The sequence below is a fragment of the Sinocyclocheilus grahami genome, unplaced genomic scaffold, assembly GCF_001515645.1.
Source record: "Sinocyclocheilus grahami isolate Dianchi unplaced genomic scaffold, SAMN03320097.WGS_v1.1 scaffold855.1, whole genome shotgun sequence".
NCBI classification, from domain to species: Eukaryota; Metazoa; Chordata; class Actinopteri; order Cypriniformes; family Cyprinidae; genus Sinocyclocheilus; species Sinocyclocheilus grahami.
Genome location: NW_015506034.1, coordinates 159,878 through 178,594, shown reverse-complemented (window position 1 = coordinate 178,594; position 18,717 = coordinate 159,878). Strand labels below are relative to the sequence as shown.

Sequence of the window (18,717 nt, the reverse complement as noted above, 5' to 3'; positions counted from 1 at the left end):
AATTGATCTGCTGGGAAAGAGTCGGTAAAGGTAGATCAGATAGACTCTATTTACATCACACTGCTAGTGCTAAGAATGACAGGTTCAGACATGATTGATAGAAGATAAACAAATTTAACCTCATGATTTGACTGCTTTGATGAATAGTCAGTATTAATATGTTCAGTATGGTTCTGTATGCTTATACTGTGTAGTTGTCCATGATGGCTGACTTTTACTTTTACTTGGTAATGTTATAACTCGTATTCAAATAAATGTGTGTCACCTGTCATGTAGATGTCATATACATTTATTTTTCCTCTGGTTTCAGAGAGAGGCCATCACGGCCGGCGTCTGAGTCCCATCCAGAGGTGGCTGAGCGATTGGCTGTGGACAGCAATGAAACTCTGGCCAATGGCAACAAATCTGACCTCCAAGCTGCAAAACGGTTGGCCAAACGTTTGTACAGTCTTGATGGATTTAAGAAGTCAGACGTGGCACGTCACCTGAGCAAGAAGTGAGGATCATTTTAACTATTAATAAATACTAAGAAGCTTGTGTTTGCATTTATTTGAGTCCATTCCTCTTGCTTTGCTTTTTGAGCTTTTGTGAAGCAAAGTTATCTTTGATTATAATAATAAATACCATGTTTTAGGGCAAATGTGGAGAAATATAAGGTGGGGACTGTGTTTTAAAAATGTAAACCTGCAAATAAGGGGGGAAGTCGTGGCCTAATGGTTAGAGCGTCGGACTCGTAACTCAAAGGTTGTGGGTTTGAGTCTCGTACCGGCAGAGATTGTAGGTGGGGGGAGTGAATGTACAGTGCTCTCTTCCACCTTCAATACCACGACTGAGGTGCCCTTGAGCAAGGCACCGAACCCCCAACTGCTCCCCGCAGCATAAATGGCTGCCCACTGCTCCGGGTGTGTGTTCATTGCTGTGTGTGTGCACTTTGGATGGGTTAAATGCAGAGCACTAATTCCTAGTATGGGAAACCATACTTGGCCACATGTCACGTCACTCACTTTAAATTTTTAGGGTTTTGAAAAAACTTTATAAGTTAAAAATGAATAATAAAAATGAATAATTCTGCACTGTTTTAGGGTCACTTATTTGTGAAAATGACCATGTGAACAACTTTGTATGAAAAGATTGAAAAGACTTTTGGACCCCCAATATGAGGCCCAAAAAAACGTATTTTCTTATGCTTTTGTCTTTTCATGACTTGTGCAGCAATGATTTCAGTCACATGGTGGCAGAGGAGTATCTCAGTTATTTTAACTTCTCAGGGATGATGGTGGATCAAGCATTAAGGTGAGCTTGCTATTCCTTCCATGTTAAGTTAAGTAAACATTTGCTCTCATTTCACGTGTCCAACAGGTTTATTCAAATTCTCAGTCTGTTTTTCCTGTTGTGTTATGTCGTGCTTGTTTCTTAGAGTGTTTTTGAGAGAGTTTGCCTTGATGGGAGAAACACAAGAGAGGGAGCGAGTATTATCCCATTTCTCTAAAAAATACCTGCAGTGCAACCCGAACACTATACTAAATGAAGGTAAGCCACACCAGCATTGTGTGTGTGTGAATGAATGTGCATTTGTTGTGCATCTGATGTGTATTATAATATGACTAACACTAGGGGGTGGTCTTGCTCTGATTGTGTGAGCTTATGAGAGATCTGTGCCTCTGTGTTTCAGACTGCGTTCACACACTGACTTGTGCCTTGATGCTGCTCAACACTGATCTGCATGGTCATGTGAGTTTGAGAAATGACATATCTGTCATTCTGATGTACCATAAACACATAAACAATAATAATAAAAAAAAGAATCTTAAACCATATTCAGGTTAAAATCCCAAGATCATTTTAACTTGGAAAACATACACTGATTGTTCATAAATTTATGTTTTAAACATACTTCATGAAAATTTGACTTATTATTATTATATTAAATATATTAAATGATTATTACTTGTGTAATATACAATAAGCTATAAAGCATAAATATATATATTTTTTTAATTAGATTCTACAATGTGTTTTTGCTGTGCAGAATTTGACCGTCTAAAATGAATGCCAGTCACATCCCTGAAATGTTCATGTCTGTTTTGTGGAAAACAAAAAAAATATTATATGACCGTTAAAAAACTATTATTATTACATGTACATGATTCGAGTCTCTGTGAAGGGAGCTGGAACTGTGTTTTTAGGATGGATTTTATTCTCTGAGCTGTTCAGCACCCTGAGGGGATGAGGAGGAGTGTCGGTTTTACAGTTAGGAATAAAAATAGAAATTCATCCATAAATGTAATAGTAAAAACATTTCTCATGGGGAAGCAAAATAATTTTTGCACAAAATATTAACACATTTACTGCCCACTGTGTACTTGGTATTTTAAGTGTTGTTGAGTGCACAGGAACTGTGAAATAGGTCAGCGCATCAGCTGACAGTGAATTTATATGCTATCGTCTCTCTCTCATTCAGAACATCGGGAAGAGGATGTCCTGCATGCAGTTCATTAGTAACCTGGAGGGGCTAAATGATGGCCACAACTTCCCAAAAGATCTTCTCAAGGTTTGTAGGGTTTTCAAGCATTTACACACTGACCTCTTTTGCATATTGAATGATCCCATTAAGGTCTAATTGTGTTCAAGCCATAGAAGACATTTACCTGCACCACAGCTAATGAAATATCCCTGTGTGTAATTAGCTTATTCTAAATAAATAAGGCATGCACATTCTTGACCTGCTTTTCTCTTGAAAAAAGGCTCACTCTTGTTATTTAATATGATGCATTTGAGTAATTTTGGACAATTAATCAGCTCATTAATGTCATAGTAGAATAGTTTTAAATAGTTCAGTTTTTCATAAAATAATCAAAATGTTCATACACTACAACCTTCAAAAGTTTGGGATTGGTAAGATTTTTCAAATGTATTTGAAAGAAGTCTCTTATACTCACCAAGGCTGCATTTATTTGATAAAAAACAGTACATAATATGCTTTGATATACTCTGGGTTGATTAACCCAGAGTTACTTTATTTAAATGTATAGAATCTGCAATGTTGTCAATCAATAATCATAATGATCTTATTTACATCTGAATATTCTTGTGCATGTAAAATTGTTATCAGAATATTCTTGTGCATGTAAACGTCCATATAAAGGGCACCTTTTATTGTAGATATTTTTGGAGAAACCCTTCTGTATTTTGAAGTTGTGGTAGAACCTTTCTCACAGATCATAGCTACATAATGAAGTTTTGAGTTATAATGCTGCACTGAATACACGCTGTGCTTGAAATGATTGATTTATTGCCATTTTATTGTTTGCCATGTTTGAAGTTGAGTGTTGTGACTAAAATTAGTCATGTGGGGGATTTCTGTCACAGCTGATGTCAACGAACTTCCTGTGCTAGCACTGAGGGTTTGTCTATTTTAGTCCCTTCTCTCAGATTACAGGCCACGCTGCACAAGAATAATAGTCACATGATGACCGCACCTGAACCACTCTGCTTTAAAATCACAGGGAGCCTTTCAAACATTCGGTCCTCCCACTCTCTCTCTCTCTCTCTCTCTCTCCTCTGGCCATCTCTCTCTCTCTCTGTGTGTCGCTCATCCCTCGTTCTCTCCTCTGCCCTCTCACTCTGTGCCTCGCACTATTCCATCACCTCCCACCCCCTCTCTCTCTTCACAGTTTTTCTGCACTCTCTCTCTCTCTCTAGCCATTTAACTATCTGGCATCTTGCTCTTTGTTTCACCCTATAATCTGCAAAAACTTACTCTGCTGAACTGTATTTAGCCCTGTCTGTCTAGGTTATTTCCATATCTATATAATCCTCCTTATCTCAGGCCTTGGCTGACGAATGGCATCCTTCCTCTCTCTTCTCAGCCCTGGCCTTCTTTCTCCCGGTTTCTCTCCTCCTACCTCTATGTGAGGGTGTGAAGGCCACACAGTTGCCTCGTAAAGACAGTTAGTCTGTCTAACTAGGCTCTGGGAGTGCAGCGTTTAGCTACTTGGATATTTCTTCCCATAATTTTAGACTCTTTTTCATCTCTGTCTGCCTGATATTACAACAGGTATTAGGGTTAAATATAGTGCAGATAGAGATGGCAACTGAGAGAGACGTCTGTGAGCCAACGGGTTAGGCTCTCAGTGCCTGTGTGGTTCATGACAGTTAACGGCCGTGAAAAACCTGTGTGAAGTCTGTCTTCATGCCAGCAACAGCAGGGGTGGCAGGGAGGACAGATGGGAATTTGGCTGCCACACGGCCTCTCACTGAAATGAGGGTTTTGTCATGGCATTATCATAAATGCGTTACAAATTGCTCATTCTCTCTCTCTCCTGTCCCTCTTTCTCTATTTTGTTGTTTTCAATTTGCAAATTATGGTTCTGTTCTTTCACTCAGTTGTGTGAACGGCATAATTCCTTTGTTATCTCTCAGTATGTGCATGTGCATCATTGCATTATGTATTATGCTCCTCCTACTGGTCACTACACAACTTGCAGCTTCAAACTGTGAGAGATGCTGTTTTGACGATTGATTTTTACATATCTGGTAACACTTCAATAAGGTTCAATTCTTTAACATTAGTTCATGCGTTAGGTATCATGAACTAACAATAAAGCAAAATGCATTTATTGATCTTGCTTAATGCTCATTTATAAATATTTTGTTGTTCATTGTTTACTCATGTTTGTTCATAATACACTAATAACTAATGTTAATTTTTACAACTTAAAATGTAAAAAAAAATTATTAGTATACACTTTAATTTAAAAAAGTTTGAGTTTGTAAGATTTTTACATGTTTTTGAAAAAAAGTCTCTTTTGCTCACCAAGGCTGCATTTATTTGATCAAAATGCAGTAAAACTGTACTAGTGTGAAATATTTTCTAATATTTTATTTTCTCTTTTAATATATTTTAAAATGTAATTTTTTCTTCTTATGGCAAAGCTAAATTGGTGCTCAAGAAACAATTATTGTCATTTTCGATGTAGAAAACAGTTGTACTGCTTAACGGAACACTCCACTATTTTTGAAAATAGGCTCATTTTTCAACTCCCATAGAGTTAAACAGTTGAATCCATTACCATTTTTGAATCCATTCAGCCGATCTCCGGGTCTGGCGGTAGCACTTTTAGCTGTAGCTTAGCATAGATCATTGAATCTGATTAGACCGTTAGCATCTCGTTAGCACCTGAAAATAGTCCCCAGCACGCTCCCTGTGCAAGCAGGTGCTCACGTTGGTTATGTTGACGGAAGTTAGCCTATTTTCAGGTGCTGCGTAATATCATTGCGCCTGCCCATGGTATGGCAGCAAAGTTCCTTAATTATTACGCCGGAATGAGAGTATAGTTCCTAGCCATATCGGCCTAGAAAATTGCAACTTTTCATTTTCCGTCGGTCTTAGTACACGATGTAACTACAGAAGAGTCAACCTTGAGAACGGCGCGGCCGGAAGGACATGTGATGACTCCGGGCTGGACTCTGCTTCGTCCACGGTGAAAGCCGATCCGGCGAGCCACAGCGCAAAGTTGTAGTATTTCCTCAGCGACCAGCACGGATCAGCTCCAGGCATGACGAAGCAGATATCGTCCTCTTTTGGAAGACCAAACAAAGTAGTTTCGCTTTTACAACGAAGCACACAGCGTCTTTACGACATTGCGGCGGAAACAACAAAACTACAGCGAGAATAAAAGTTACGCCTTCTTTCTTTGCATGAACATTTGGGCGGTGTTATGCAAATCTTCCCACAGAGCGAAGTAGACATGTGGGGGCGTGTTAGAACGACTCTTAACTTTTATAAAGAATATCTCTTTGGATTTGAGACTTTAGTCTTTGCAACTTTACAGATCTTATTTATGCACCAAGAGCTTGTAACACTCCAAAGAGAAAGGAAAAATTGAAATCGCATCATATGACCCCTTTAATATTTATGTGGAAACCATGATACATTTTTTCACACTTGCTGAATAAAAGTATTAATTTCATTTAAAAAAATTTAAATAAAAATAAAATAAAGACCCAAACTTTTGAATGGTAGTGTATGTACAAAATAACATTCAATTTAAGATTAATAAATTATTAAAAGTAGGATTAACAATAATAATTAAAAAAAGACTAGAAAAGATAAAAATAAAAAATATGATTAAAAGTATTGTTTATTGTTAGTTCATACATCATAACTGTTAACATGTGTACTTTATCACGGATGGAATGCTGAATTGATCGTTTTCCATCCAGGACTAGAACTATATCACAGAAAATGTAACCAAGCATTTTTCATTATAGTTCTTCAGGCACTATCTATGTTGCAGCAGCCACTCCACAACAAACATGGACATAATTCCATATCCAAGATGTTTTTGACTTGTCAAAGGTGTATTCAGTCCTTTTCGATTCAGGCTTTACCCTTGTATACCCCAGGAGCATATCTCAACTGCTGGCATCCCAGTCTGATTTGAAGAACACATGGACTCTTTCTTGTGCTCTAACATGAGCAGATAAAACCTCACTCTGCCCAGCTCACTGGGATAACTGATGACTGCCTGGTGACAGTGGCAAAATAAAAGCAGGTTACGTTTGAATAAAGTTAGACTCAGACTATGGGATGCCCAGTGTCCCAGAACTGTCTGTTACACACAGAGAGAGAGAGAGCGAGATATTAGGCTGCATCAGTGAGCAGAGTGCCAAAAGAAACCGCACCAGCCAAATTAATTCACTGCTACAGTAATATCCCCAGTGACTTGTTATATTGCGTAATTCGTATTGATAACATAAGTTGACTGTTCATTGGCTGCTCCCATGTGTGAACTGTCCAATTATATTTTGTAACTCATTTGGCAAATGGATAAAGCATTTGGCTGATGGATATAAAAAAAGCAATTTGTACAAGCTTTATGCAATAATTGTAAAAATTAGTTATACAAATATTAGAGTATGTTTTACTGATTTCGAGTGCCAGCATACTCAGTTATCATAATTAACATGATCATAATTAGAGCAACAGGTTTATTGCTTTTTTATTATCGTTATACATTACAACAGACCTTTTCTACATTATGTGTACTGAAAATGAGAGTATGGCAGTAATGTGATGTGAAGATTTGCACGTTCGAGAGCCCTGAAAACTGATTGACATTCACAGGAGGGTGGGATCATCGAACATTCAAGTGCTGTGATTTGTCAGTCATGCTGGGAGACGGGTACATCAATTGAGAAGCAGAGCGCGAGAGAGACCGTGAAAGAGATCTGGCGAGATTGTGAATGCAAGAGAGAGATGGGAGGGTGAACACTCCTCCCTCACAAGATCTCATTCTCACCGCACAGCCCATTTTTTTTATCTGCATCACGGAGGAGGAAAAAGACTGAGAGGAGAAGAAGGAAAAGAGCGCAAGACTCAGACGCCAAACCTCTATTGTTGCTACAGCCATGCTGCAGAGCTGTGTTTTGTGAAAGGGTAAAAATCAGGTGTGAAAGAATCTGCCAATTGGATAACGGGTGTGAGGATACAAGCTTGAAGAGAAAGAAAGGGATGAAAGAGAATTCTGGAAAACTTCTAATACATTCAAGCGTCTGACTTGGAATAGAGAAAACTGCACAAAGCAACAGGATTGTCTTTTTTCTTTGCTGATTTCCTTCTCCAGTCTGGTCCTTCTGTCTCTCACACATCTGATGTCTATTTTTCCGTCCCGGAGGGGGACGTTAGGTGACGTCACAGTTTTGGGATGCCAGTTTGAGAGTGGGTGAAAGTCAGACCCTCTCAGTCTGTTCCCAGCATGATCCCATGTGTGTTTATCTCATGCGTTTGCTTCAATGATGTTAGCATTCATCCGTCTGTCCTCTTCTCCAATTATCTCCATCCACCATCACGGTCCTCTGCACTGCACCTGTGAGCGTGTCAGCATGCGTTGGTGAATGTGTGTAGGTGTGATGAACTCGAGGATGTATACAAGGAAACAACTGGATGTTGGTAGCGGATCCTCATCCTTGATCGTCTTTGGTGTTTCAGTCAAAGCAGAAAGTTTGATGCAAAATGGCGCTGGTGGATTTGCAGTGGCCCGGCGATGTTTTTACATGCATAATGAATATGAATGGATCCATAATGCAAGAGTTGGAATCACTACGGAAGGCCTGATGCCCATGTGACACCTTCAAGGAATTCCCAAAGAGCTTCGCCACTGCCAAAGACTTTGAGTTTGCCACTGTGTCATTTGATGTGCTCTTTGAACTAATTTCTAATGATTATGCCCAGCACTCTGGATTCTACTCGTGGAAAAAAAGACATCAAGTGAATGAAGACTCCGTCAAGTTTAATTTAACATTGTTTGATTTTAAAGCCTTCATTTCCTCATCTGTGGATCCTGTATCTTGAAAAATCATGATTGGTGTAAACAGTATTCACTCCACTGGTCGTCTCCGCTCTCGCTCCCTGTGCTCGGTGCGATGTGGACGGGACTTCAGTGTGATGGACCCGTTCCGTTACACCAAAGCACCTCGCTCGCGTTCCTTAAAGCCCCTGGACTTCCCTGATCTGCTCGGCAAGGTTCAGGATGGCCAAAATCACCCACAAACCCGGAAGAAAAAACAAAAGGTAGCACTTGTTAACTACAGGATCTGACCTTGGAAGTTTAGATCTCTATTTTCCTTCTGCCTTTTAATGATGGTTGGGTTGTTTTTCCGTGATGTTTGAACTAAAATGCTCCATGAGAAAAGTGTAGTCTGCAACCTGTTTCTGGTTCATTGTTAACTATTAGTTGCTATTTTTAGACATGTCAGTGGGATGTTTGAACGCACACAAATATACACGCAAAGGGCAAAACTATTGATGGGGTTGTGTGCTTTAACACTGTTGTTTTCCTCTTTTAACAGGCTCTCTACAACTCTATCAAAAATGAAAAGCTGCAGTGGACAATGTAAGTCTAATGTTTTCTCTAGTGGCTCCTTTTCACTACATCAGATTCGAGCGCACCATCCTCCTCATCCAGTGTCATCTAAAACATTTGAAAATAATTCAATGCCTCTAGAAGTGTTACTGATTTAAAAATGATGCAAGCTCATTATAGAGAATCCTTTAGCTGAAAAGGCATTTCATTTCTTCAGTGAGATGTGCTTATTAGGTGCAATTTTAGGGAAAAAATATATATACTTTACTTGAATACAAAAAACTCTACTTAAAAATGTTCTGTAAAAAAATAACCTTTTTGATATTAAAGATAAAAATGAAAGGGTTCTTTAGGATCTTTTAAATAATACTTCATTTATTTAATCTTCATTTTTTTTTTTTGCCATGGTTTTTTTGTTTGTTTCTTCTAATGACAAAGTTTCTATTTATACAAACTGTTTAATCCAAATATAACTGAAATGTTAAAGCAAACCAAATCTATAAATTATGATGACCTCTGTTTTTATTTAGAACCTTTTCACCAGGCTACAACAAATCCAGCAGGGCTCTTTTGATTAAGCCCTTTTAAGGAATCTTTTAGGGGTTCCAAAAATAAAGAGTAAACCCTTTAAGGTTGTATATAGAACCATACACTCTTAAAAATAAAGGTTCTTTATTGTCACTGATGGTTCCATGAAGAAGCTTTAACGTCCATGGAACCTTTTCATCGCACAAAAGGTCCTTCATGGAAAAAAGTTCTTTAGATTATTAAAATGTTCTTAACACACAAAAAAATTGGTTATTTTAAGAACTGTTCACTGAAAGGTTCTTTGGGGAGCCTAAAATGGTTCCTCTATGGTATCGTTGCAAAACCCCCCTTTTGGAACCTTTTTTTTTTAAGAGTGTATGTACAGGTACTACAGTATACTGTATGTGAGCATTTATGACCTGGCCAGAGCTGTATGATGCTCGAAGCCCTTACTTTCCACTTTGGCTTTCCAGATTTTGTTGCCATGGTTACCGCAAGTTGCCTCTCCATAATTACAGGTTGAAATCTTTGACTGGCTAATGTGCAGACTTAAACACAGCCCTCTCTTACACACACATACCTACTCTCATGTAAACTGTGTTCGCTCCTTGAGGGGTTCTGCAGTACCCTTGTTTATGTGTGAAGGAGAAAAGCACGAGTGATTGTTTTTTATTCTCTTTCATTCAGCAGCAGTTCTTTCATCTTCGTCCATCCCAGCGTCTCTACACTCTACCCCTCCACTCTTTTAGTCTCTCTGTTTCGCACTCCCTCCATTTCTGAGTTTGATTCACTTCATTGCACTTTCATTTATTTAGCATTGTGTGATTCTCAGCTAAAGGCCATCGTTCACTGTATGAATCAATGCACGTCAGTCACCATTTTTATCTGCCTGCTCTTTCTACCTCCCTCTCCTCTATCTCTCTCTCTCCCTCTCTCATGGTGCTCCATCAACTGAGCTGGCTCTCTTGGTTACTAGTGTGGAGACCAGCAGTTACTAAGCAACAGATGAGAGCATTATCATGTGAAGGCAAAGGCTATGTGCTGTACTCTGTAGCAGTTAGAGAGAAATGTTTAGCGCTCCAGACCTCAGGGGCTCTCCAGGGTGTCTGACTGCACTCCCTGCACAGTTGTCACTCAGCTGGAAATATGTCCTGTAGATAAAATACAACTGTGCTAAGCACTAGGCAATACAGATGCAGTTTCAATCCTTATCAGTAACTCTAAATGCACAATAAAAATGCTTGTAGTTGAGGTGGGATGGTGCTTTATGTTACCTCGCTTCCTGAATCATTACCTATATAAGTCAAAAGCTAAAACTGCAATTAAAGGGGTCATGAAATGAGAAATCAAAATTCCCTTGATCTTTTGACATATAAGAGGTCATTGTACTATAAAAACATCCTGTAAGTTTCAGAACTCAAATCTTTCTCGTTAGTCTTTAAACAGCTTATATTGAAGCCAATCTGCCAAAATGACAGGTTGTGGAATGTACTACTTTATGACATAATAGTGTGGCTAAACACCGCCTCCGCAGAAGAACATCAACGTCTGCTTCTACATCACTGCCTGTTTAGCTCCGCCCACCAATTCATGCATGTAGTGTAAATAACGAGAGAGGCAAACGCAGGTCTACGCAGAAATCAAACGATAAAGATAACTCAGAAGACAGCAAGACGCTGTGCAGATCCAGATCGCATCAGTAAGAACTTTGTCCTTTGTTCACTTCATTTTACCGTGGATTCGTTTACAAACAAGGCACGATTTGACGCAGGATTTTCAGAAAGATTGAAACTAAAAGATGATGCTGTGCCAAATATATTGGATCCGACAGTAATGTGACCGACAGTCACCCACTGATCTACATAATGACAACTCTTAGCCAATCATAAGAGTTCTTCCGAGTACAATCCGCCACGCCTATTCAAACAGAGCGTTCCAATGAGGGGGTCAAAACAGGACTGAAAATAGCCTATTACTTCTAAACTTTTGATGTAAAAATCTTAACGTTCAATCATCTATACGTAATCTATAGTATATCATCTTTACAACAACTATACTATAATTAAAAACTTATTATGACCGTTAGCAGCAATCATCAGGGTCCAAGCACCAATGGCCCATGTGCATGATTAGCGATCTAACTGAAACTTATCTCATGATGAGTTTTTTACAGGAAAGTTTATCTTGAATCTTCACTTGGGGTTTGATGCAACCGGTTACAGCAAAACACGAGTCAAAAAGGGCAACCAACTTTCAAAAGAAATCACTCCCTCTTACTGTTTAAAGGAGAGGTCAGAAATACTCCTCTAAAATGTTTACTGTCATAAGGTATGTTATCATAATATATTTAGTAAGTATGAACTTATATTCAACATTTAGACTAATCGCATGTCCTTCAAATAAATGTGAAGATATAATTTGCAGCTCAAAACTTAAGCATTTTTCTCAAGGCTCTTTTATCATTTATTTCTATTATTATGTGTAGCCATAACTTATGCTATGTTTAAGTGTTTGTTTTATTATTCAAACCACAATAGTAAATAAGTGTCTTTATAGAAATTTTATAATATTATCTGGGAAAAGACCAATAAAATGGTCTCTTCATTTTAAATGGATAGCAATATATTTCATATTTCATCATGTCTGGCAACTTGGAAATATGTTTTAATGGGTCTATAAAAATTCTAAAGATCTATAAGAATTTTACAGATTTCGATGTACAGTAATTATATAAAACTATACTGTCAGGACACCGTACTTATACAAATGAACTAAATCTATGAACTTATTTAACTTGAAAATGGCTGTTTTGAATTTGCAATTACGATCATAAACTCAAAAATTAGAGATCCAATTCACCTTTAGTACACCTTTAGGACCCCTAATAACAAAATATTAATATCCAGGTAAACAAGACACTATCTATTAAACACTCAACACAATCTAAATGTCTCTAAGCTCATTAGAGTAGGTCTACCATAATAAAGAAGAGTTTATTTGTGTAGGCTATGATACATAATACACAACTACCACATTTTGCTATAAGTTTGATTGCATCATATAATAATTGCTGTTAATAGTGTTCATCGTCTGTTTGATTACATCTTTAATTGATTTTTCCGTACATTTCTGCCATATGTACATTAACTGACAGTCACCACTGATAAGCTACCACTAAATATTGTAGAAACTTCATTTGCTGTAAAGTTGCTTTGCAACAATTTGTATCGTGAAAAGCACTATACAAATAAACTTGTATTGCATTGAAATATAAATGACAAATTTTAGTGCGTCAAGTTTAAGAGCAAGGAAAACTTTCAAATTTTCTAGAAAGAACGGTCAAAATATCAAAGCACTGAGAATGTCTGTGTTAATTACGGGAAGACACCCAGAACACTCAAACAACCACATAGCAACCACCTAGCAGCACTTGAGTAGCAACCCAAAACACCCAACTATCTGTTTGTCTTTGTATCCTAACCTGCAAACTATTCTACATTTTAGGAAAAAGACCTTGTCAAGCCAACATAAAGATTTTCTTTCAGAAACGTCATAGTTAAGATTAGATTTTTTTACCTAGCTCTGCTATTAGTTTCCGTGATCTGGATCTTCTTATTGCTTTCATTTTATTTTGTCGGATGTCAAAAGTAGAGCGAAAGTGGAGCGGGCAGTCTGACAAATAGTCACGGTACACGACATAAGTCAACATAAACGATGAGAAGAGTTTTGGAAAATAATATTATATAAGCTATACTGTACATAATGGAAAATCACTCCATTTGTTTGTGAATTGGGCTACAACAAAAAGAAGCCGAAATGAAGTTGACTACACGGCACGAGAAGCCGTGCAGCAGTGGTGTTTTATCAGTGGTGGTTTGGTACTTCTTTTTTTATGTCAAGCGCAGCTGCTAAAATGGAAAAAAAAATGCTTACATTTATATTTTATACTGGGATAAATCTGGGGTGGCAGATGGGGTGGCAATGCTTTTTCTTAGGGTGCCAGTAGATCTCCCTGAGTTCATGACCTCTTTAAAGGTAAATGTTGGAAGTCAGGGAATTTTGCATTAGTGTGTAAAATACCTTGTGGGTAAAGGTGAGAAAGCAGTGTACTGTTCATAATAAAGCTCTCTTGTTTGTGTATTCTACAGCGATGAGGAGGAACTGCGGAAGTCTTTCTCTGAGCTGGACGGCAGGAAAGACTCCACATCGCACACTATGAAGCGGATCAACAGTGGTGGAAACCCCCTCATCAGTGTTGCACAGCAGTCCAGCGCTCAGGTCTACATGAATGGCTTTCTCGTGCGGAAAGTTCACGCTGATCCTGATGGCAAGAAAAGTAAGCCAACCCTCAAATACAGCCTTTTAGTTGATTTAGTAATGTTTCATGTATTTAATACAGACTTTAAAAAAATAATAATTTCAGTTTAGAAAATGAAAGAAGAAAATTCTTGTTTTGTTTTCCAGTAAAAATATCAAACACCTAAATAAAAGATCTAAATACTGTATCTCAAAACAACATGCATTTAAATAAGAAGCAATTAATTATAGACAAAATTATTTTTTAATAATAATATTTTTTACTATTATTTATTTTATTTTTTAAAATATTTTTTATATATTATTTTATATAATATTTTATAAAATACGTTTTTTTTGTTGTTGTTTTAATAAATCTTAAAACAAGATATTTGTCAATGGGTAAGAAAAAATTAAAGATTTTTTTCCTAAAACAAGTATTATCTCACAGAGTTTTGCTAATTTAGTAAATGTATCTTGCTTTCAGAATTTTTTTATATTTTCACTAGAAATCAGGACAAAAATACTGATTATCTGTATTATGATTTTCACTGTATTTTTATAAATATAATTATCTAGTTATAGAATATTTAACTTAACTATTAAACAACCTTAACTGTTTTAAGTTTTACTGTTTGTTGTTGTTTTAGCTCCACGAGGTAAAAGAGGATGGAAGACATTTTATGCCATCCTAAAAGGACTGATTCTCTACCTGCAAAAGGTAAATTTTAGTCATAAATGTTTTATACTATATGGACCATACTTTCTTTTGGTTGCTGTACAGGTATTTACTGTAAAAAAACAATTTGCCTCTACTTTGCGATTGGTCTGCAGGATGAATATCGTCCGAATAAGCAGCTGTCTGATGAGGACTTGAAGAATGCAGTATCAATCCATCATTCTTTAGCCATGCGGGCAGCAGACTATAGCAAGCGACCCAATGTGTTTTACCTTCGCACTGCTGACTGGAGGGTCTTTCTTTTTCAGGCCCTGTAAGTTGTTGTCTTATCTGTACTATAAGGGTGATTCACTTCAAAATCAGAAACCATTTTACATCTTTAAGCTTTTTTTAATACCATTAAGGTTTTTTGAAAATCAAGCATTTTTTAACCCCTTTCCCCAATTCTCAGTAGCCTATACTGTAATGCCAAAATTCAGCATTCCATCACAGGAATTAATGACCGTTTCAACTATATTAAATAGAAAATGGTTCTTTTAAATTGTAATAATATTTCACATTATTACTGTTTTTACTGGAGTTTTGATTAAATATGAGAAAAATAAGAGAAACATAAAAATATTGTACCGACCCTAAACATTTCATGAAAGGATGAAAGGAAATAAAATCAGTGTTTAGTCATTTATAGAACGTTTTGCAACTTTTGCATAACTTGGGCACTTTGTCACTTTGATAACAACTTTTGATAACAAGAAGACTTAGTCAGCAGAAGCCTCATGTTGCTTTGTCTTTTGGAAACAGGACAGCACAAAAATACACAATGACTTTCTTTCAAACACACACACACACACACACACACCTGAGTGCACCAGCTGGTTGTTGACTACATGCAGGGCTGGTAACACCCTCGTCAAAATGTTCTCATCTCAGATGAATGACTCAACGCGTATCTCCCAAGAGGATGGATCCTTCTCAGCTATTCTGTCTGTCCCAGATACACATACTAAAACTCTGCCTTTCATTCTGCTCCATCTCTTCTGCTAACAGCTGCCTGCTAATTGTTCAGTTTTCCAGGCTGTGTTAGTTGTATTGAACAGTCAGTGCACAGTTTCTTTGAGCAGGGAAAAATTAGACGTTCTTTGTTCCATCTACTGTTTTTTTTTTTTTTGCTGCCCTCTGTTTGACCTGTGCTTGCATTTCACCACTAGCAATGCAGAGCAAATGCAGTCCTGGATAACCCGCATCAACACGGTGGCAGCCATGTTCTCTGCCCCTCCCTTCCCAGCAGCCATTGGCTCCCAAAAAAAGTTCAGCCGCCCTCTTCTGCCAGGTTCAAACACTTGTTCCATCTACTGTTTTTTTTTTTTTGCTGCCCTCTGTTTGACCCGTGCTTGCATTTCACCACTAGCAACGCAGAGCAAATGCAGTCCTGGATAACCCGCATCAACACGGTGGCAGCCATGTTCTCTGCCCCTCCCTTCCCAGCAGCCATTGGCTCCCAAAAAAAGTTCAGCCGCCCTCTTCTGCCAGGTTCAAACACCAAGCTCCCACAGGTAATCAACACTTTTCATTCTGTTCACATGCATGCGAATGCCGGAGACCAGAAATGCAAGCTCATGTGAAGAAGTTAAAAAAATTTAAAACATGAGCAAATTTCTTTGCAAATCTCTTTGCATTCATGTTGGATTTAAGTTTGAGAAACTTTTATAACATTTTCAACACAAGTTTAATCTGAATGACTTTAAGTACATGTGAATGTTCATTATTTTCATAAACATTTTAAAATAGATTTCTCAAGGTTAAAAGTTTTTTTTAACAAATATCATGAATTGTCAATTCATAATAATAATACATGTCATTGTTTTTGAGTGGTGGTACCATATGAAATTTTACCTGAACTAATCTTACCTGATATCTATTTTAAGAAACATATTAACCTTGACACACAGTCTCACGGGTCTTCTCTATGATGTCATTTCCTGTTTTATGTTTTCTTTTTCTTAAATATTTTTGCACATTGGTTCACCACGAGTTTGATTTGCATTGAACAACTGTTTTAAAAATATTCATATTTTTACAAAGCTGCTTTACTGCATAATTATTTTTCCTTTTTAACAATATACTTAGTGACATTTTAGCAAATTACAAATGAACAAAGAACACTCATCCTCAAATGAGGCTTTTTCATCATTGATAGATGACAGTAACTGACAGTTAAAACGTTTAAAAAATATATATATTTATTGACTTTTTAACAAATTACAAAAAAAAATCTTAAATGAGGCTTTTTTTCTTCATTATAATACTAGGAGGAGCAGCTTAAGTCTCATGAGACACGGTTTCGAGCCATTTCTGCTGAGCTCCAGGAACTACGCTCTATGCCCCAAGACCGCAAGACCAAAAGCAGGGACCAAGAAGAGTACAAGCAAAGGGAAGAGTATCTGGACTTTGAGGTAAAAAAAAAAACATTTTCACTACAGTCTTCCTTCACTCTTCATTCCATTTATTTACATCTTCCTAAATGTATCTTGTAGAAAACACGCTACGGAACATATGCAATGCTGCTGAGAGCTAAGATCCGCATAGGGGAAACGGACCTGGGGGCATTTGAGGCCCGTTTGTTTGACGACGGCGGTCTGCAGAGGGCCCACTCCAGCCCCACGTTACCCCAGGACAACAGCCACCATGCCAGCACCAAAGAGTCGAGCAGGAGCAGCGGCAGCATGAGGACCAAACGCTCAGACCGTCAGAGACACAGCTACAGACAGGCTGTCAAACAGTGACAGAACCCAATCAGAAGGGGTTGTTTATCTCCATTCAGGGGCTGAATATATAGAGCGTTACTTTGATGACTGCTCTCAAGTCATTAGGGTTAGGAAACTGATGATTATGTAAACTGTGATTGGGGTTGCTGTGCCCCACGTGACCGCTGGTAAAGCATGCTTTTCTGGCCAGTAACCGCAAGCCCATATCTGCCAGCAGGCAGATGAGAAGGAGCACCAGCCTCACATTGTCTTATTTCTGTCAGTCTGTGTTTTCACCACAAACCTGTTCGGTTTATCTGTGTATTATGCTTGTTGATCGTCAGTTTAAACACTCGTGGCTTTTCAAGCTGAAGTGCAAACTTAATTTGGTGGCCCTGGGAGTGGCAGCCAAAGGAGAAGCGAACCTCTTTATTGTGTGAACATATACTGTTCACTTTATATATATAAAGCATTGTAGATTTTGCTTTTAAGACTATCATTTCATAATTTGAGGTCGATCAAGCGCTTTAACTCCTCATGGGAAGTTCAAGAACTTAGCCTTTATAGTCCTTTAAACCTTCTTTAAAGCACGTCTCAAAGCATGCCTAAGATGTTTGAAGACAATCAGTTCCTCATTTGGTACAATTACTAAGAAAATGAATGCATTATTTTTCTTTTTACCATGACAACTGACTAGTGATAATGACAAATGTGCAAATAGCACATTCCTTGTGAAAAATAGGTGCGCTTAATTGTATTGTATGAATGTGCACTTGTAGTACTTCAAATCTTAAAAGTATACTTTTAAGAAACTGTACTTGAGGATAATATAATATTAATGAAATTAAGGCCACTTATGTGGACTTTGACTTGTTTCATAACACACTTTGTAATGATGTCAGTTATTTTAAAGTACATTTTAAATCATTACGTTTTAATAATCTTTTGTCGTGCTTTAAAGTAGTACACTTATTTGGTGTGTTGACTAACATAGTAAAGCACATGTAAAGTACTGGATTGAAATTTTAACTGTGGTGTTTTATTTGATATTACGTTTAGATATTTATATTTTAAATGTACTGCAACTTTATTACAGATGTGTAATTAGAAAAATGCTTAAAATATATGACACAAGTTTCAATAGAAATTACATTAAAGTATATTTAAGTTTACTTGAAATGCTTGTCAGTACATTAGGCAGTACACTGTAACCATATTTTAAAGCCAATTGAAGTAATTATGAAATTACAGAGAAAGATATACTAAATCCTACTTGAGTATGTGAAAAATTCACTCTTAAATGCAACTAATTGCATTTAATATAATATTGCATTTAAACTATAATACATTATCATTTCATTGCAAATAACATGCAATTAAGTGTCCAGTAAGTACTCTTTTTAAAAGTATGCTGAAGTGCACTTCTTTTTCACAAGGGATTACATGCCGTCATCATTTCAACTGGAATGTCTGAATGACTTTACTTGCACAACGACCAATTACCATGTGAAACGGATGATAAAATTCATCACAATAATCAACCCCATTGTATTTTTTAGTCTAATGTGTATTTAAAATATGTAGATCTTGTGAATGAAGTGAT

The 18,717-nt window shown here is 37.3% G+C and overlaps 1 protein-coding gene across 4 annotated transcripts in view; it reads left to right on the top strand.

Annotated features, from left to right (window-relative positions):
* Positions 1-18,483, top strand: part of psda (pleckstrin and Sec7 domain containing a) — a 31,201-nt gene extending 12,718 nt beyond the window's left edge. For 3 of the 4 annotated variants that reach the window (XM_016247826.1, XM_016247827.1, XM_016247828.1), the window contains exons 6-17: positions 311-496; positions 1,213-1,293; positions 1,418-1,530; positions 1,673-1,731; positions 2,462-2,551; positions 8,854-8,897; positions 13,544-13,731; positions 14,342-14,412; positions 14,526-14,683; positions 15,779-15,923; positions 16,680-16,823; positions 16,905-18,483. In XM_016247826.1, the coding sequence (XP_016103312.1) occupies positions 311-496; positions 1,213-1,293; positions 1,418-1,530; positions 1,673-1,731; positions 2,462-2,551; positions 8,854-8,897; positions 13,544-13,731; positions 14,342-14,412; positions 14,526-14,683; positions 15,779-15,923; positions 16,680-16,823; positions 16,905-17,153 (1,528 nt within the window). In that variant the 3' untranslated portion in view covers positions 17,154-18,483. Of the gene's footprint in view, positions 1-310; positions 497-1,212; positions 1,294-1,417; positions 1,531-1,672; positions 1,732-2,461; positions 2,552-8,853; positions 8,898-13,543; positions 13,732-14,341; positions 14,413-14,525; positions 14,684-15,578; positions 15,701-15,778; positions 15,924-16,679; positions 16,824-16,904 lie in introns of all 4 variants that reach the window. The other variant, XM_016247829.1, reaches the window with a different exon arrangement.
* The last annotated feature ends 234 nt before the right edge of the window (positions 18,484-18,717 follow it).